The 20,922-nt window shown below is 42.9% G+C and overlaps 1 protein-coding gene across 1 annotated transcript in view; it reads left to right on the top strand.

Moving 5' to 3' along the window:
* The first annotated feature begins 5,878 nt into the window (after positions 1-5,878).
* The window catches only part of arl8 (ADP-ribosylation factor-like 8), a 48,356-nt gene continuing 33,312 nt past the window's right edge, over positions 5,879-20,922 (top strand). The window contains exon 1 of the mRNA XM_060932783.1: positions 5,879-6,398. Within this exon, the coding sequence (XP_060788766.1) occupies positions 6,353-6,398 (46 nt within the window). The 5' untranslated portion in view covers positions 5,879-6,352. The remainder of the gene's footprint in view (positions 6,399-20,922) is intronic.

Below are 20,922 nucleotides of genomic sequence, written 5' to 3'. Positions count from 1 at the left end.
TTACATGGAGTCAACAGGAAATCTTTTGGTGGAGACGGTGGGGACCTCGACTGGCTATCGTAGCCTGCAGGGAATCGGCCGTCAGACGTTCTGTCGCATGTCCCAGACCCGGTGAAATGTAACTGAATTGTCTTGGCCAGGCCTAAGGGTCCCATCTGCATCTCATCATTGCTGAGGAGTGTGCTCCCATCACCCAATCAAGCATCCAGCCAGAGCAGGTCATGATATATTTTTTACCATATTAGCATGCCATTGTGCGTCGTGCCTGATGTGAGGACTCTCGTCTCTGCGAGCCTGCCACACAGATTTAATACTTGTCATTTTTAGGGCATACCTAACAACGTGTTTTCTTTCTCTCTCTCTCTCTCCCCCCCCCCCCCCCCCCCCCCCCCCATCTGTCCCTCTGAGTTACATGTTGATCCTGGGATTGAGATGCTGGCCTCTTCTGCCCCTCGGACCTGCTTGATCCATCCTGGTGCCCTGTGTCTGGTCGGAGTTTTATCGCCCCACTCCTGTGAAGGACGGCCCCATGAGGACAGTTGAGGGTTATACCTGTTAAAACTGTTAATATTATAGTCAGGCTGTCTGTTGTTGCCCAAATGAGGATGGGTTCCCTTTTGAGTCTGGTTCCTCTCGAGGTTTCTTCCTCATGTCGTCTGAGGGAGTTTTTCCTTGCCACCGTCGCCACAGGCTTGCTCATTGGGGATAGATTAGGGATAAAATTAGCTCATGTTTTAAGTCGTTCAAATTCTGTAAAGCTGCTTTGCGACAATGTTTATTGTTAAAAGCGCTGTACAAATAAACTTGATTTGATTTGACATATTCAAAACCCTATTCTTTCCTTGCCCAGCTGGTGGTGCTATACCAGACAGGCATATTGGGCATCTAGATGTCATAATAATCACATTCTCTAATAACCTGAAAGGTTTCAGCCAAATAATTAAATGTATTATGACTTCATGACACATTTCCTGCCATTTCAACATATTACAACATCTCAAAAATCCCTTCTTAAGATCTTATGAGGGCGGCACGGTGGTGTAGTGGTTAGCGCTGTCGCCTCACAGCAAGAAGGTCCTGGGTTCGAGCCACGTGGCCAGCGAGGGCCTTTCTGTGTGGAGTTTGCATGTTCTCCCCGTGTCCGCGTGGGTTTCCTCCGGGTGCTCCGGTTTCCCCCACAGTCCAAAGACATGCAGGTTAGGTTAACTGATGACTCTAAATTGACTGTAAGTGTGAATGGTTGTCTGTGTCTATATGTCAGCCCTGTGATGACCTGTCCAGGGTGTACCCCGCCTTTCACCCGTAGTCAGCTGGGATAGGCTCCAGCTTGCCTGCGACCCTGTAGAACAGGATAAAATGGCTAGAGGAGATGAGATGAGATGAGATCTTATGAGGTTGCTAGGACAACTATCATGATTCATGTCATTTTTGTACTGATCTAAGGGTTCTGAGTAAGGTTCCGGCCACAAGTTCTAAAGAGTTTTGTTTCAATTAGGGGGCGCTATGAAGTCCCGGGGCCAAACATCTGTGGCTGAGAAGCGGTTACAATGACTGATGTGTGTATCAAATTTCATGAGTTTTTGTGCATGGGAAATGCCTCAAAAAAAGCCAAGCGCGACAGAAAAAAAAAAAATCCTTCGAAAAATAATAGGGTCTTCGCACCGAACGGTGCTTGGGCCCTAATAATAGTAATATAATAGCTATAGCAAAGCCAAGATGAATAGACCAGTTCACACATATCGCCGCGCATGCGCAGGGGTCAAAGTTCGAGGCCTCATCGGAGATGAAAACATAGCGGCAAACAAGCCAAACCTTAGCAAATACGCCTTATGGAAGAAGGCAGAATTGCAGAGGCATATGAGAGAACGGGGATTGCCAACTACCATGGGGGTAGAAGAGTTAAGGGCGCTTGCATATGCCACAGATATTTTGAAAATCCAGCCTGTACCGTCCAAGGAAGACGAAGAAAAATCGATGTATGTACCCGTTGATACTGCCACGCCCACTGCAGTTTTTGACAAGTCAATGTCTCATAGTTATAGTTCTATATCTGACACAGAGAAATAATATAAGTGCTGCCTACCAGATTACAGTCGTCTGTTTTATTGTATCAGTACTAGTATCACTTACTATACTCATCAGTCATGTACTTCAGGTACATCTGACCCTCAGCCTGCTGCCTCAACAGCTGACCTTGCTATATCAACTTTGTCCAAACCTGACTCTCCACCGAAAGGCAAGAACAAACCAGCAGCCAAATAGACCAGGCGAAGAAAGACCCGAAAGGACAGTGGGGACATAACAGAAAATGATGACAATAGCGTAGGATGTGATCAGTGCTATAAGTGGTATCATTGGGGGTGTGTGGGCTTTGATGTTTGCTGTCTTGATAATGACTGGTTATGTTCAAGTTGCTCAGATTGTTAAATTGTAATGTTACTGGTGAACTTCTCGCATGCAGGTCTTTTGTTAATACTTATCAATAGTTCATCAGAACTTCAGTGTTTTTATACCATTTAGTATTACTTTATCATGTATTAAGCTGTACTAGTAGTGTTAGTGTTTTATGTATTTAACCGTGTATTATATGTAGTAAACTGTAGTAAAAATATTACTTGCAAAATTTTTAATTCATTAAAACAAAAATATAATTGATCAACATCTACTCCTGTTAACCAAAAGGTCGTGGGAATATGTGAAATGCATTATTCTTTGCTTAGTATATTTAATAGTAGACAAGGATGTTTCATTTTTGTGTCCATTTACTTTTCATTTTGTGAAATCTGTGAAATTTAAAAATTAAAATTTAATATAAATTACAAGGCTCCCATCATTTTGGGACTAGTAGTAGTCATTGCTGGTGTAAGAACTACAGTCACAGAAACATGTCAGATTTTTATTACAACCAACATTTTACATTTTAAGGCACATAAAAATCAAGATAATACTGTTGTATATACAGACAATGATTATCGGCGAGAGTGAAAATCAAGGCGGGTCCATGAACATGAATCTGACAGCTGACAAGGTCGGGATATAAACGAACTTTTGCGTTAAACTGTGTGCTTGGATTCACATAATTTTTTCTGTATACACTCACTTAGACTACGTTCAGACTGCACCCTGAAACGACCCATATCCGATTTTTTTGCCTATATGCGACCCGTATCCGATTTGTTATTGACAATCTGAACGACACAGATCCGATTTTTTTCACATGCGACCCAGGCCGCTTGGATATGTGGTCCTAATTCCGATGCATATCCGTTATTTTCACATGCGACTGCAGTCTGACCGGACAGGTCGCATTCATGCGACCTACACGTCATCAACAAGAGACAAACGTCACTATTCTGTGTTGGCTAATCCCGCCTCTTTGGTGGAAAACAACAACATTTGTACAGTTTTCAGAATTTAAATAGACTTTTATAGAATTGATCAAGCTAATGGTGGATTTGGTAGGGACCTGGATGTTGATCTGTTAGCCTGATTAAATAAAACAGTTTCTATAACTGATTTATAACTTAAACCATCCTGTATTACAAGATTATAAGATTGTTCTGGAAATTTCCAGTAATTTGACACCTTCGGTCTCATTAGTCTGCTGCCCACATTAATCAGATTATTGTGTGAGTTCCGCCGCCGCCACAAAAACCATATCGACAGGTCTCGCCTCATCTCCATGCTTTACTTGCAAACTTGAAGAGTGCGCTTTTTTTGTTTACGTATTACGTACATGTGCTTATTACGTGTCAATTTGCGCATGCGGGACACTTTTGGGTCGTTTTCCGTTCATACTGGAGATCGCATACAAGTCTCATATAATTGGTAATATGAACGGCCTAACAAAAAAATCGGATTTCACAACAAATCGGATATGGGTCGTTTCAGGTTGCAGTCTGAACGTAGTGTTAAATGTACACTACAGTCTTCTCGCATCCACTGTTCAAGCAGTCGACGTCCATTGTGGCAATCGACAACACAACAGTGTCCCCACAGCGAGCCTGTAGCCTCCGCCATTGTTGAAGTGCTCTACTTCCGCTCGTTTATGAGGCCTTAACCTTTGACCTTTCCCACAACTCCTTGCGCGTTGCCGTGTTGATGCACTTCTTCCTTAAGACGCCTAGGTGGGAAAGTGCAAGTGCTCTATTTGTAACTGCAAATGTACCCACGTTCCAGGCTCTAATGAGAAACCTCATGTACAAATTTATGTGTAGGTTAACAGTATCAAGAAATGCCATCATAATGTGTTTGACTAGTATTAAGGATAGTGACACCCAATACTGTTCTGACATTTGGAAATATTGGAAGAGTCAATTGTATATGTGGGCGGCACGGTGGTGTAGTGGTTAGCGCTGTCGCCTCACAGCAAGAAGGTCCGGGTTCGAGCCCCGTGGCCGGCGAGGGCCTTTCTGTGCAGAGTTTGCATGTTGTCCGCGTGGGTTTCCTCCGGGTGTTCCGGTTTCCCCCACAGTCCAAAGACATGCAGGTTAGGTTAACTGGTGACTCTAAATTGACTGTAGGTGTGAATGTGAGTGTGAATGGTTGTCTGTGTCTATGTGTCAGCCCTGTGATGACCTGGCGACTTGTCCAGGGTGTACCCCGCCTTTCGCCCGTAGTCAGCTGGGATAGGCTCTAGCTTGCCTGCAACCCTGTAGGACAGGATAAAGCGGCTAGAGATAATGAGATGAGATGAACTGTATATGTATCTTCAATCTGATTTCTTTTTTAATGTGTATGTGTGTGCGTGTGTATATATGAACATATTATAATGTAAGTGTTTGGTTTTTGTATGTACAATTTTGGACCCTGAGTCCGTAAATAAAGTTTATTATTATTATTATTATTATTATTATAAATAATAATGGGGTGGCACGGTGGTGTAGTGGTTAGCGCTGTCGCCTCACAGCAAGAAGGTCCGGGTTCGAGCCCCGTGGCCGGCGAGGGCCTTTCTGTGTGGAGTTTGCATGTTCTCCTCGTGTCCGCGTGGGTTTCCTCCGGGTGCTCCAGTTTCCCCCACAGTCCAAAGACATGCAGGTTAGGTTAACTGGTGACTCTAAATTGACCGTAGGTGTGAATGTGAGTGTGAATGGTTGTCTGTGTCTATGTGTCAGCCCTGTGATGACCTGGAGACTTGTCCAGGGTGTACCCCGCCTTTCTCCTGTAGTCAGCTGGGATAGGCTCTAGCTTGCCTGCAACCCTGTAGGACAGGATAAAGCGGCTAGAGATAATGAGATGAGATGAACTGTATATGTATCTTCAATCTGATTTCTTTTTTAATGTGCGTGTGTGTATATATGAACATATTATAATGTAAGTGTTTGGTTTTTGTATGTACAATTTTGGACCCTGAGTCTGTAAATAAAGTTTATTATTATTATAAATAATAATGGGGCAGCATGGTGGTGTAGTGGTTAGCGCTGTCGCCTCACAGCAAGAAGGTCCGGGTTCGAGCCCCGTGGCCGGCGAGGGCCTTTCTGTGTGGAGTTTGCATGTTCTCCCCGTGTCCGCGTGGGTTTCCTCCGGGTGCTCCGGTTTCCCCCACAGTCCAAAGACATGCAGGTTAGGTTAACTGGTGACTCTAAATTGACCGTAGGTGTGAATGTGAGTGTGAATGGTTGTCTGTGTCTCTGTGTCAGCCCTGTGATGACCTGGCGACTTGTCCAGGGTGTACCCCGCCTTTCGCCCGTAGTCAGCTGGGATAGGCTCCAGCTTGCCTGCGACCCTGTAGAAGGATAAAGCGGCTAGAGATAATGAGATGAGATGAGCTTCAGTTTATCAACCATAGTCTAATAAGCATTCACGATTAACCAATCGTAGTTTAGAACGAGAGACTCAACTAGCCAATCGTAGTGTAGGAGGCGGGCTGTGTGGAAAAACCTGGGGGATGTGCTGAGTGTCCAGCTGGGCGCTTGGTGTGGACCTGCTGCTGCTGCTGTTTATAAACCTGGCCTTCTTTCAGAGGAATGAAACTTCTTCACTCCTGGTTCTTGCATGATTTCTGTTCAAGAGGCGCCTCGTGTTAGTCAGAGTCCGCGCCGGAGTGTGGGATGTGACTGTGGTGGATTAGAGAGAGAGAGAGAGCTGCTGTGTGGATGTGGAAGATTAGATGTGGAAGCAGCGCCGGCTTTGACAGACAGAGGACAGAAAATGAAGTGACTCGCTTGGTTGGGGTTTAAACATATTCTCTAGTCTACAGCACACAGAGTCGGTTTATTATTGATTCCCGGAACAGACTGCTGAGACTATGGGCTTTGTGGAGCTAGCCTAGCCTAGCCGGATCAGCATAACGGGTTAGCAAGAGAGCGCTACAGGCCGCTAGTTCACTCCACAGGACACTGAACCGAACACCATGGGGCTGATTGTGGCCAAACTGTGGAGCTTTTTCTGTAATCAAGGTAAGCAGTCAGGTTGCTGGAGGTGGTTAATAACTTGTGGTGCTAACGGTGCCGCTCCAGTATGGAGCATCAGCCGCAGTTCTGCAGCTAGCTTCTCTCAGCTAATCTGAAGTTACTGAGCGGATGGTTATTCTTTCAAAACCAGGTTTACTTTAAAGTGCATATCCTGGACCAATTTAGTGTTTTTTTATATGAAAGTATGTCCCTTTACACACTCATCCAGAAGGGTAATTTTGCACAAGGCCATCTGTCTACAGCAGAAAAAAATAAAATAAAACGCGTCTGGAAAAATCCCAAGGGAGTCTGGAGCCGGTGTCACAGCCTATTATGAGATTTATGCCCATACTTGAATTATTTGCACTTTATCTTGATGAATATTGATTTAAGTAAGACTCCTCATGATTTATAATTTAGCTATTCTCTCAAATTTACCAACTTGGTATAATTAGACTCCTGTCATTGGGCCTAGTCAGAATTTACCAGCACAATATGATGTGGGATTTACGTTCATACTTGATCCACAAATAAATTTTCACTTTATCTTGATGAATGAATGAATGACCCGTGTTTTAGTTCCAGTTTATGCACTAAGTAGGCTGATCAGGAGCAGCCAGCAGCCAGGAATGATCAACTTTATCTTCATGAATATTCTCATCTCATTTCATCATCTCTAGCCGCTTTATCCTGTTCTACAGGGTCGCAGGCAAGCTGGAGCCTATCCCAGCTGACTATGGGTGAAAGGCGGGGTACACCCTGGACAAGTCGCCAGGTCATCACAGGGCTGACACATAGACACAGACAACCATTCACATTCACACCTACGGTCAATTTAGGCCAAGTTTACATTAGACCGTATCTGTCTCGTTTTCTTCGCGGATGCACTGTCCGTTTACATTAAAACGCCGGGAAACGGGAATCCGCCAGGGTCCACGTATTCAATCCAGATCGTGTCAGCTCCGGTGCTGTTTAAACATTGAGAATACGCGGATACGCTGTGCTGAGCTCTAGCTGGCGTCGTCATTGGACAACGTCACTGTGACATCCACCTTCCTGATTCGCTGGCGTTGGTCATGTGACACAACTGCTGAAAAACGGCGCGGACTTCCGCCTTATCACCTTTCATTAAAGAGTATAAAAGTATGAAAATACTGCAAATACTGATGCAAATACTGCCCATTGTGTAGTTATGATTGTCTTTAGGCTTGCCATCCTTCCACTTGCAAGTGGTAAGTGACGCGCATGCCCGACATGCACTGAGATCACACACACAGCAGCTCAGTCCCAAATCACTGCTCGTGCGCTCCACTCGCGCGCTCTGTGAGCTGCGCACCCTCCAGAGGGCACTCGCTGTTCAGGGCGGAGTGATTTGGAGCGCAGGATGCCTGCGGAGCCGAGCGTATCCGTGTATTGGCGTTGCTGTGTGCAGGCGAATCGTGTATTGGCGTTGCTGTGTGCACACTAATCGTTTTAAAAACGTTAATCTGATGATCCGCTGATACGGTCTAATGTAAACCCCACCTTAGAGTCACCAGTTAACCTAACCTGCATGTCTTTGGACTGTGGGGGAAACCGGAGCACCCGGAGGAAACCCACGCGGACACGGGGAGAACATGCAAACTCCACACAGAAAGGCCCTCGCCGGCCACGGGGCTCGAACCCGGACCTTCTTGCTGTGAGGCGACAGCGCTAACCACTACACCACCATGCCGCCCTTCATGAATATTGATTTAAGTATATATGAAAGAACAAAGTCAGAATGTAAAGTGTTTTGAACAACTTTATTAACTTCATTTACACATGTACTAATAAAATTCAATCCAAACCATTCTTGTCTACTGATAATCAAATCTCACAATTGTAGTCACAATTCACGTTGTTAGTCCACAAATGTGTTGAAATGCTCGGTACAAAATCGCAGCAAGAAATGGTTTCACTAACTCATTTTTCTCGAACTATAAAATTATGGAACAGTCTCCCTAGTTATATAAAGCAGTCTACGTCAGTTCCTGAGTTCAAAAAACTACTTCGTAGCCATTATAATTCAAGATTGTAGTCCTATCGGGCACCATGACCTATGTTTATTTAACTTGGATATTTTTGTTACTTAGTCAATTGATAATTATTTTTTATATTTGTTTTTCTTGTTTTTAATCATCTAAATGTTTTGTAATGTTTTGTATTTTGTTAAGGGGTTGAATGTTAATTGGGGCTTTGCCCTGTATTATTCTTCTGCCACTTTTGCTATTTATGTATTTATTGTGGCAAACCTCAATAAAAAAAAAAAGAAAAATGGTAAATATAGACTTCCCGGAAGTTGACCGGGGAAAAAAATCAGTCTGCGCATGGTAAATTTATACCAGCGCACGATCAGACCATGACACCGGATTCGTGACGTCACCTGCGTAAGCACCAGCAGGCTGCGAGAGCTCTGCACGGTTTCAGTGCGCAGCCTGTGTAGTGATTTTGCACTGAAATATGGAATCTTTAGCTTTTAAACCCATGGATTCATGTATCAATGCTCATCTATCTGTTGTTACATAAATCATTTTTTCTAATTACTATTTATTTTTTTCGCAGTCCGATTTCCATCAAATCCCGCACTCTGATTGGCTGGCGACCAGGGGTGTAGCCATCATTTTAGGAGTGAGGGGGACAAATTGTTCAGAGGTCTATTGAGTGATTTATCATCCTCTCGCATTCAACTGCACCTCTCCTTAGCAGCTAAAGAACCACATCACCACAAACAGCACAGCACCAGGGAACCGACTTTAGTTCTTTAAAATGATATACTATCAAAATCTATAAAGTAAAATGTATAAATAGAATTAAGAATAGTAGTAGTGACATAGCTAGTTATATTCTCTTCTCACCTGTGACCCTGCATAATCATCCCTGTTGGCCTCTGGTCCACTGTCGCCTCTCTCACCCGGCTCTTTCTATTGTGGCAATAAAGATTAAAAAATATGTGGAAAGCAACATTTTGAAATAGAATTAGGAATACCGTAATAATAATCAGCAAATTCATGGACTTTAAACTTGAACTACCACAAAAAAAAAAAAATCTTTACAAAAATAACAGTCAAAGGAACACAAATACATTTATATTCTTATTTTCTACCCAGAAGTGAGTAATCTTAGAGTAGCCAAAATAGTAACGTTACTCAAGTAAGAGTATTGTTAGTTTAGGATAATATTACTCAAGTAAAAGTAAAACAAATTTTGCAACAAAACAAGTCTTGAGTGCAATTTATCCAAAAAGTTACTCAAGTAAATGTAACGGAGTAAATGTTACTGCCGCCTCTAAGTTAGCTAGCTAGCTTAACTAACTAAATTGACATCTATTTGTCATCTTTTCGCTAAACATTATCTCCATTCAACAGCATTACTCAACTTACACGGTTTGTTTGGAAAAAAACTGTCTAAAGTCTTTAGCCTCTTGGCTGGTTTGCTGAACATACAAAAGCACTGCCCAGATCTGAATCACACCAAAGATACTCGTACGATATTTTCTAAAGCGTCTCTGATCACACACCACAGCGGGGTTTGTTTGCCGCCTGAGCGCCGCCTGCTCATGATGCGTTTAGAGGCGGCTCGGAAAAACCCGTTTCCACGTGTTAAAAATGAATTGAGTGGTTGTGATGGCTGTAAAAAGTGCAGGGGACAGAGGGCACAAAGACGGGAAGTGTGGGGGACATGTCCCCTGCGTACCCCGCATCCGCTACGCCCATGCCTCTGGCGACTCGCTCATTCACAACAACAAACATAGTAGCATTTTTTTGTCACCATTATTTTTTTAAAAATAGATTTATTTATAAGATTATCAAAAATCTTATACATTTTTGCCAGCATTTCTCAGGAGAATAGCATTAATTTTACAGCATGGATAGCGTTAACGACAGTGTTCACAGTAGGGCTGAACAATATATCGTTATCGTATCTAGATATGAACATTCAAGATATTAATATTGAAAAAGCAGCGATATAGATGATATAGATTTCCCCTCCCTGCGCTCGCCCTGCATGTACAGCTCTGGCAGTCACAACAAACATTTTTACGATTGCCCTTGAATGCACCGCTAAGGCCAGCCAACCACAAACCTTATTTCATGCTTGCTGTGGATCGACAGCTGAAGTCAACCAATGACACACATATGAGGGCGGGAGTGAGGGAGGCGGAGACCGATGCGCGCGCACGCACTACAGACACAGCGGGGAAATTAAAAAGAAAGAAAATGAGTGCGGAAGATAATGCGGCCGGTTGCGGTGCAGAATATGACTTGGTGCCAAAACATAAATCATCCTCCATTATTTGGAGGTATTTTGGATTCAAAAAGGACGATGTTAACCAGAGTGAGGTGTTGTGCAGGTCGTGCTTAGCAAAAATTGTGACGAAGCAAGGTAGCACAACAAACGTTTCACCACCTGAAACAACACCATCGCGTGCTGCACGAAGAGTGTATGACAATGAGAGAAACACCGGGGACTTCTCAGTCATCCCAAAATAAGCCAAAGCAAAGTTTGATTGCTGATGCGTTCAGTAGCGTTACACCGTACGAGTCGACGTCCACCAGACATAAAGAAATTACAGACGCTATAACATAACACATTGCAAAAGACATGGTACCTGGGTACACAGTCTCAAAAGAGGGCTTTAAAAAATTGGTTCGGATGCTGGACAAGCGTTATAAAATACCATCCCGAACACATTTTAATCAAGTGGTCATTCCGAAACTCTATATAATGAGTGTAAAATGAATGTTGAATCCAAGCTCCGTGAAATCGATCATTTCGCCACAACCACGGACCTGTGGTCGAGCCGGACAGCCGAACCTTACATCAGTTTAACGGTCCATTTTATTACAACAAACTTCGAACTCAAGACCCGCTGTCTGCAGACGTCCTTCTTCCCCGGGGAGCATACAATAAATAACAAATACGGATGCATTTGTTATTTATTGTTAAAGCAGAGCTGCAGTAAAATGTTTGATTTGTAATTTATTTATTCGTAATTTATGTTAATGTTGATGACTGGCAGTGAGTTCTTAAAAATAAAACTGCACTTTCCACATTTTTTTTGTATTATGTTTTTATTTTTCTGAAAAATGCTTGGTTTTCACCGAACCCATAGTCGTATCGTATTGATATCGAGATATCTGGCATGAATATCGAGATATGAAATTTTGTCTATTGTTCAGCCCTGGTTCACAGCGAAAGTGAGTTTTACTACCCTGAGGAAGAAGAAATTAAAATTTGCTAACGTCGAGCAAAAACATGGCTGAATCCTGAATGACTCCTATTTGTATAAATAGGGGACTACATAGGCGGCAAAATGTAGGGGTTTTTTTTTCCTGCCATGGAAGTGCACTTGTATACTGAGGAGGAAGCCATTTGCATTACAGCCGTAAATGAGGATTCAAAATAGCATTAATTTTACAGCATGGATAGCGATAACGACAGTGTTCACAGCGAAAGTGAGTTTTACTACCCTGAGGAAGAAGAAATAAAAGAAAACATTTCAGGAGAAAGCTAAAAACCTCTAACTTGCTAACAGTTTGATCTCATTAGTTAATGAGGCCCATTATGGACCATGTTATCCTAATACATATTACATTAGGTAAAAACTTTAAACCAGTACAATCTCTTCTTCACCAAATGTTTCACCAAATGGCTTTATTTATGCAATATCAAGGTCATAATACTGTATAACTTTGGTCAAGCAAAAACACCGAGCAAAAACATGGCTGAATCCTGAATGACTCCTATTTGTATAAATAGGGGACTACATAGGCAGCAAAATGTAGTTGTTTTCCTGCCATGGAAGTGCACTTGTATACTGAGGAGGAAGCCATTTGCATTACAGCCGTGAATGAGGATTCAAAATGGCGGCTCGGCTCGGTTTTCCCTTTCGGGCGCTCTCGTTTTCTGTTAGAATTTGGTAAAGGAAAAAAATTATTTACCAGCTTAAGGTCGTAGTGGATGTTCATTATGTCTAACTATTACAAATATTTTAAGTTCGTTTCTTAGACAAGGATATTTTTTAAGCTTGTTACCTTGTTAACAGTTTCGGCGAGAATCTCCCGCCGCCTTCAGAAACAGTCCTCTGTTTCTGAAGAAGGCGGGAGATTCTCGCCGAAACTGTTAACAAGGTAACAAGCTTAAATATCCTTGTCTAAGAAACGAACTTAAAATATCAGCTTAAGGTCGGTCTGTATGGTGAAATACCGTGACCTCGGCCTTAAATACTGACCTCGGCCCAGAGGGCCTCGCTCAGTACTTTCAAGACCTCGGTCACGGTATTTCACCATATGGACCTCCCAGCTGGTAAATAATGTGTATTTATATATTTCTTCATTTAGAAGAGTACTGGCTACTGTAGGAGAAAGATTTCATAAGCTACACACATGGAATCGGCTAAGCAGGGTTGTATATACATTTAATGTGTTTGACAGGTCCCAAGATCTCAAGCTCTGACACGCATATCCCTTGATACATGTGAAGTAAGTGTATTATCGCCTAGCGCTTTCATGTTGTTTACTTTTGTGTGCGTCAATAAATAACATTATCCGTGTACCACACAAACACAGGAACACCTAATTTACAGTATAGTCTCTCTTATTTCTTGCCCTGGCAACAGTCAACTTGTGAATTGCCGATTTTCTTGGTCTTTTTCTCGGCTCTGCTTTGGTCTATGGCTTTTTCCGGGTGCCTCGCGCGAAGCGCTCCCATTTCTCTCTCATTGTCAGAGGTGATTCTAGAGTCTGTTGTGGACAGGGCTCTACAGTGCGCACATTTCACTCGTATTTGCGAGTGAATTTTTCGGCATGCGAACGATGAAAAAAAAGCGCATTTGTGCGAGGGCTTCTTGCAGCCGACAATTTAGGAAAGCACTGAGCACAGACGCGACGAGTTTAACATTCTAAAATGTATCAAACGTTAAACTGCAAAGTATGTAAATCCAGCGCTGGATAGCCTACCTAATATCATTTTTTACACTAGAGACAAAAAAATTACATCAATGTGTTCAGGAGAGCCTTGTGGTGCTCAATGTGAAAGAATTTTGTGAATATCTCCTTCCGTTTTCATGTAAATCCCCGTTGTTTGGAGGGAGCACTCTGAGGAAATCCTTCACTTTTTGTGACACTCAGCGCGCAGGTGGGGGAGGGGCTTCTCTCTCTTTCTCTCTCTCTCTCTCTCTCTCTCTCTCTCTCTCTCTCTCACTCACACACACACACACACACACACACACACACACACACACACACACACAGGAGGGAGGGAGGGGCTGCTCCCTCTCATACCCCTTTTCCACCAAATCAGTTCCAGGGCTGGTTCGGTGCTGGTGCTGGTTCACAACTCGTTCAACTTGTGAGCCAGCTGAGAACCAGTTTGCTTTTCCATAGCTCGCAGTGCTAAAGGAAGCCACGTCATTATGTCGCTGTATACGTCAGTTACGTTGCTGTATACGTCAGGTACGTCGCTACGTTTGCATAAACATTGGCTCGAATATCGAAGCAAAAACAACGCGGAAGAAGCAGTAGCAGCAACAACAACAATAATCATAATGGATGACTTCGTGTTTGTACAGCTGCTGCTTCTCATCGCTTAAAAATGGCGATCTTTCGCGGTCTTATCGTTGTTGGTCTTAACAACTCCGCCCCTCCCGCTGACGTAAGTGGTTCTTTCCTCTGGCCCAGCAGAGAGTTGGTGCTAGCCTGGAACCGTTTTTTCTGGCCCCAGAGCCAGTTCTTTGTCAGTGGAAACAGAAAACCCGGTTCCAAACTAAGCACTGGCCCCGAACCAGCCCTGGAACTGCTTTGGTGGAAAAGGGGCATCAGAAAGACACAGGCTTGTAGCCTCATGACAAGCCACACATTCACACAGTACAGCTCAGCTCCTGCAACTGTGACTGCTACGCGCACTGCATCACTCTCACAATTTCCCCCAGGGGAATTGTCTCCTAGTTAGTTATAGAAACTCAGTTCAGCTACAAAACTCAGGATATTGCACTGTATTTGGTATTGCATTGTATTGGGTATGGATGTAAAAGTGTAGAAATATAAAATATACAAAAGCTATAAAAACTAAAAAGTTGCTCTGTGAGGTTGCACTATAATAAGTATTGCACTGTATCAGGTAAGTGTGAGAATATTGTCCTTTTAGGTCCTTGTTGGTGCATTGTTGCACCTGCCAGAAGTGGCATCAGTCAGTGCATGTAATTAGCCTTTTTCACATTACGTCACTTGCAGAAGAACCTCACATCCGTTTTCAGCCTTTTGAATGGAAGAAGAGGCGGCATGCTAATCTGCTGGCTAACAAGTAGCAACCATAGAAAGTCAGTAAACTTCCTTTCCAAAACAAGGCAGATAGCGACCATTCCAGTCACTTAACAATACGTAATGATAAACAACAATGCGCAATATTATCAATCTTATCTGTGAATGAGACAGTTTTGTTAACATATGTTGCCGCCGTATACCTCTTTCATTCAAAAGGCTGAAAACGGATATGAGTTCCCCTGCAAGTGATGTAATGTGAAAAAGGCTAATTGTTCAAGGTGGTTATGGCCTGTGGGAAAAAACTGTTTTTGAGTCTGTTGGTCCTTGCTTTGATGCACCTGTAACGCCTGCCTGAGGGCAGCAAGTCAAAGAACTCAGAGCCAGGGTAGGAGCTGTCCTTGATGATGATGATAGCTCTGCTTAGCTCTGCTCTCTGTTTAGCTACTGTTTGTTCATTCATTCAGTTGTTCATTATTCATTTGTTTGTTCATTCGTTCATTCATTCTCAATTGAATTTTGCGTTTTATGTGTTGGTGTGTCTAAGGTTTGCGCTGCAATAAACCTTTAAAATGAAAACCTGCTTGTGCCCCCATTTTTTTTTTTTTTTTCCCCTGTGCTCCTAAAATTTTTAACTTAGGAGCACGTGTGCTCCTGAAAAAAAAAAAAAAGTTAGTGTAGAGCCCTGGTTGTGGCCCCAAGCAAAAATGTCCAGGGGGCCTTTCTGACCAGTGTTCATCACCAATATGTTATAAATAATCTGACACCAACGAAAAATGTATGAAACCAAAGTTTTTTTAAATTCCAAATGTGAAAATACAATGGTAAAGAACAATAAAAAACAAAATAAATAAGCCCTCGGACCCCGACTCTCGGGGGGGGCCAAGCAGTTGTCTGCTTTGCCTGTTGCTGCACGTCTGCTCATTGTCCGGTCTTTTGGGAAACGATGAGTACTAATCCCATCAAGATTGGTGTTGCTACACCCTCCTACGATACATCTGTTAACCATTTTAATAATTACGCGATAACGTTGAAGACATTTGCAGAAAACCACCAGGTCGTTTTGTCATAAATAAACCAGCGCTGACGTAGGACTCGGAGGGAGGCGTCCCGCACGCGACGTCACGAAAATCAATGTTTGCCGGGAAATCCAAATGCCAAGTTTTTTCAGAGGCGGACCAATTCGCCTCAAATGGCTTGATTTCAGCTGAATTTTTCTGGTATTGCGCAAGGTAAAAAAAAATTGCGCAAAATGTGATAGATATTTGACCAAAGTTTAATATAAAATAAGAGAATTACATTGATCTTGCTCCTAAATATACCCAAGATGTTCACTTTAAAATGGATAAAGCAGGGCTCGACATTAAGGACTGCCCGATTGCACCTTCAGCAGCGCATTGATACGGAGCTCAGATATCAATGCGCTGCCGAAACACGCAGAAGGTGTTAGTATGCCTGTCATTATAGTGCGGACTTTCCATAGCATAGAAAATCGCTACGTTTCAATTTGTGTAACTGAACTTGTTTCATATCACTGGTCATATAAACCTATGTAAACAGGAAAAACGCGGAAGAGTTTGGTCGCATCTAACTACAGCCCCAAAAAATACCATTGGCCATGCTGAGCCTAGCTACATTGCTAACAGGAGTGACAGCGCGTCTGACTGCGTCTGACTGACTGGGAGGTCGCGCAAAGCTCGGATAGGTACGGAGCAGCTCGTCTCAATTCAGATAAGAGCATATTTCATTATGGAAGTATGGTGGACTGTTCCTTTAAACAAAGAATTAACATATTACCATGTGAAACATGATATATTTCTCGCATAACAAAAGTAAATGCAGAATCATCCCATCTCGCGTAACAGGACACACTCAGAACCAGAAGAGACCGAGAACCAGTCCGAGGAGCAAGTCTGGTGTCACAGATGATATTGCAACACAACGCATCATGAGAATTTGAAAAACTGTGTTCTTGTTGTGCTTTTCGTCTTATCCACGACTGGTGTTGACAATTTCCTAGTGATATTCGTGAATGGCTCCACAGAGAAGTCTGGTCGGGTCGGCCACTTGAATAACCTTGGCGATGCTTCTGCCATGTACTGCACCCTCACCTTATCTTCAAAGACCTTCTCGATCTGAAAAAAATATAAACGTTACCAAAAGTTTCATCTCATTATCTCTAGCCGCTTTATCCTTCTACAGGGTCGCAGGCAAGCTGGAGCCTATCCCAGCTGACTACGGGCGAAAGGCGGGGTACACCCTGGACAAGTCGCCAGGTCATCACAGGGCTGACACAGAGACACAGACAACCATTCACATTCACACCTACGGTCAATTTAGAGTCACCTGTTAACCTAACCTGCATGTCTTTGGACTGTGGGGGAAACCGGAGCACCCGGAGGAAACCCATGCGGACACGGGGAGAACATGCAAACTCCACACAGAAAGGCCCTCGCCGGCCACGGGGCTCGAACCCAGGACCTTACCAAAAGTTTAAGAGTAGAAAATAATAAGAAAAATAAGGATAAGTTGCCTTAGTAGCCAAATATACTGAATAGAACAAAAACAAGTGTGCGAACATAACTGATGATCGCGTCTACCAAAGTGGTTGAATTTAAGTTTATAACCGTTTCTTAAAAACTTACTTCTGCTACGAAGGGTGCAGTGCACTTTCCTACAGGACTGGTGACCACAACAAAGTCCCCCACATGGTATTGACTGTTGCTGGAGAATTCGTTCAGCAATGCCTCCGTAGTTGTATCACCAAAGTGGAAAATAAATAAGACAGTGAAACACAAACTTAAAAAGCGATTCAAATGTTCCGTCTATTCACGTGGATGGAACGAAAGTTCTATGTCTGTCCATGTTACGTTACGAGTCCGTAAATGTCTATCCAATCGACCATATTTCTAAAAATAACTCAAGAAACTATTGGGGTGTCTGAATAATTTCATCAGAGTAAATTCTGTATTAAAATTACTAAATAAGCAAATGCCGTTACAGTCCATGAAACATAGGAAGTATGAGAAGAAAACAGTAAATCAGAAAGCTGCGCACATTTGTGCAGCTTCCGCGAAAACGTGCGCAGCTTTCTGATTTACTGTTTTCTTCTCATACTTCCTATGTTTCATGGACTGTAACGGCATTTGCTTATTTAGTAATTTTAATACAGAATTTACTCTGATGAAATTATTCAGACACTCCAACGCCCCCCCTAAAAATAAAAATCGGATCTGCATGATTCAGCCGTGAAAAAGGTGGCATCCGCCAAAAGGCGTGCTGTTTGCATCCCTGATTTAAACTCATAGGTTAACCGACTTTAACCGGCTAATGAGGCTCGGTGGTCGGTCAAGGTTTTTTTTTTTTTTTTTTTTTTTTTTAGTTTTCGCCATTCCTATGTCAAACATGGCTAGACAAGAAAATACAAAAAATTCGGACGTCAGACTTTTTGTCGTGTGATATGAAATTATCTGTGGAGTGCTATAAGATCATCGAGCCTTAGGGGGATTTGGTCCAGAAGTTTGCGAAGTTAGAGTTGAACATAAAAGTAAGGCACTTGATCATGTACAAAATGAAAGGTTAGATAGTACTAGACAGACATGCTTTTAAAGGTACTGACTGGAAACTCACCATAGCATTTTCCTGCGTCCCGTAAGAACAATATCCTGCGGATGAGATGTGATCATTTTGATGTACTGAGGGTTGCTTTTCTCTGTTTTGGGATTTTCCTCCCTCTTGAAGTAAACAGTTTGGCTCTATGGACAGAAACAGCTAACCACGAGGAGTCTTAACTAATTAGCATAGCTATGGAAGTGCATTACACCAAGATGGCGACGTGTGGAAAACATTGCAACTCTGCATCAATCCTGGAGAGTTTTAAGCAGCAGGCATTTCATTTGTGGTTGACCTTCGCAAATGAATCTTTTCTGTTGCTGCTTTTGTGTTATCGCTTCTTTCTCTGGAAGGTCAAAACATTAGGTGTATAACTCCATACTTAGACTCACTAATCCAATGCAAGCGCTGCAGATTCTTCATCAGATTTCAAGTCCGTTTCATCCTGTGGTCGATCTGTCCCTTCATGAAAATTCTAGCGGACAACTTCTTGGTTTCTATCACTTTTCTGGCGTGCTTTCTAGCTGATTCGCTTTCATACTTGCCTTATCTTTTCCGCTGGCTTTTAGCTGGCAGGAGAGCAGAGTCCGCCATGTTTGCCTACGTTGACTTATGGTTAAAAGTAGGTTGAGCATGCTCCATGGTGGTCATGTGATGTTCATTTGCTTCGGCAATCTCCGGAATCTGGCGGCATGGTGGTGTAGTGGTTAGCGCTGTCACCTCACAGCAAGAAGGTCCGGGTTTGAGCCCCGTGGCCGGCGAGGGCCTTTCTGTGAGGAGTTTGCATGTTCTCCCCGTGTCCGCGTGGGTTTCCTCCGGGTGCTCCGGTTTCCCCCACAGTCCAAAGACATGCAGGTTAGGTTAACTGGTGACTCTAAATTGACCGTAGGTGTGAATGGTTGTCTGTGTCAGCCCTGTGATGACCTGGCGACTTGTCCAGGGTGTACCCCGCCTTTCGCCCGTAGTCAGCTGGGATAGGCTCCAGCTTGCCTGCGACCCTGTAGAACAGGATAAAGCAGCTAGAGATAATGAGATGAGATGAATCTCCGGAATCTTAAAATGCTGGATGCGTTTTATCTCATCAAAACATTTACCCATGGCATGCACAGTGTGTGCAGCAGTCCAACTTCTCAATTTCAACTCAAATCAACATGAAGCATCTCGAAACTCCAACAGCAATAGAAATGGAACATTTTTGCCCAGGATTCAACTTTGCAGTCAGAACCTTTTTAATGCGTATTTTGCAAATGCAGCGCTGAGGTGAGTATCTGATCATACAGCGTGATTAACTGTGCAACCCTAACCACCTGACGTGATGGAGTGGTGGTAATCACAGCCCGTCATTATCAAACTTATTCTGTTTACTGTTGCTTCTTCCAGTTATCAACTTGTTTGAGTGGTTACTTGAATGGAATAGGTTTAATCCAAACCTTAAAGGTAGACTGCTTTTCAGATTTTTCAAGTTTAGGTCATGAAAAGAATTTTCCCTGACGCCCAATTATTTTTGTTTAGTGGACTGAAAACTACTGAATTCGAATCATAGACTTCCAATTTTATTAGCTTCTTTTAATAGAACAATTCATGAATTTAGGGCCACATGGCCCTAAATTCTCTATTTTTTTCCTGCTTCACTATGACCCAATTTAAGATGCTGCATCACATGGTGGGCTTTCCCCATTTACGCAAGGCATTGTGGGATACAAATTTGAAACAGGAGAGAAAAATGGAGGACGTGAGTGTGCGAATGAAACATGAAAGACCGATTACAGTAACAGAAAGTGAGAAGAAAAGAAGTTATGCTGCGAAGGAAAGGAAACGCAGGACCAAACTAATAAATATCGGTGGTCAGCGAGCACCTCGGTGTGATCAGCTGTTCGTTTAGCGACAGAATGATGGAACTGTCAGTGCACGGTCAAGGTAAACCTGTAGATGGCAGTAATGCAACACTGTGGATGCCAGCTGCTGTAAAACCCAAAAGAAGAAGAAGGTGGTAAACCTGCGCATGCGCACACGGACTTCCTCTGTCTGTTTGACTGCACAAAGCGAGCGATTTCATGCACATTATTTGCTCAGGAATCATCTCAAATTAAATAACTTCCCAGCCACAGAATGGCCTGATATTTTGTGAGATATTACAGAAATAATCATATATCACACTGACCAAATTTCAGAGGGAACTAAATTTCACTGATTTTTATGAACTCGAAAGGCCGTCTAGCTTTAATAACTTGGAAAAATAAAATCCGCCTGTCAGTGTGAGTTTGTGTTCAGGACTAGAAAGCACTATGGCCCTAATAAATATTTTAAAAAGTTTGAGAAGCTCCGCTCTAGTGTTCCTGAGCAGTTCTTAGTAAAAGGTCATTTGGCTACTAATCCTCATCTCATTATCTCTAGCCATAAAGCGGCTACTAATCCTGACTGATGAATTATGCGTTTCTTACCAACAAATGCAAATACAGAGGGTTTAATAAAACATGTCTTCATCTTGAATAAATTGGAAAACGCAGTACTATGGGGTGAGTAAGGACTGATTTCTTAACATAGAGTCCCATCCAGTGCAAATCCATGGCCAGGTGAATAGTCTGACTAATCCCTTAACTCTTGTTGCATACAGTAGTTTGTGGTGGCAGGTGTCGAGT

This window comes from Neoarius graeffei, chromosome 1, assembly GCF_027579695.1.
Source record: "Neoarius graeffei isolate fNeoGra1 chromosome 1, fNeoGra1.pri, whole genome shotgun sequence".
In the NCBI taxonomy this organism is placed as follows: domain Eukaryota; kingdom Metazoa; phylum Chordata; class Actinopteri; order Siluriformes; family Ariidae; genus Neoarius; species Neoarius graeffei.
The sequence above is the reverse complement of the archived record's forward strand: the minus strand, read 5'-3'. Positions and strand labels throughout refer to the sequence as shown.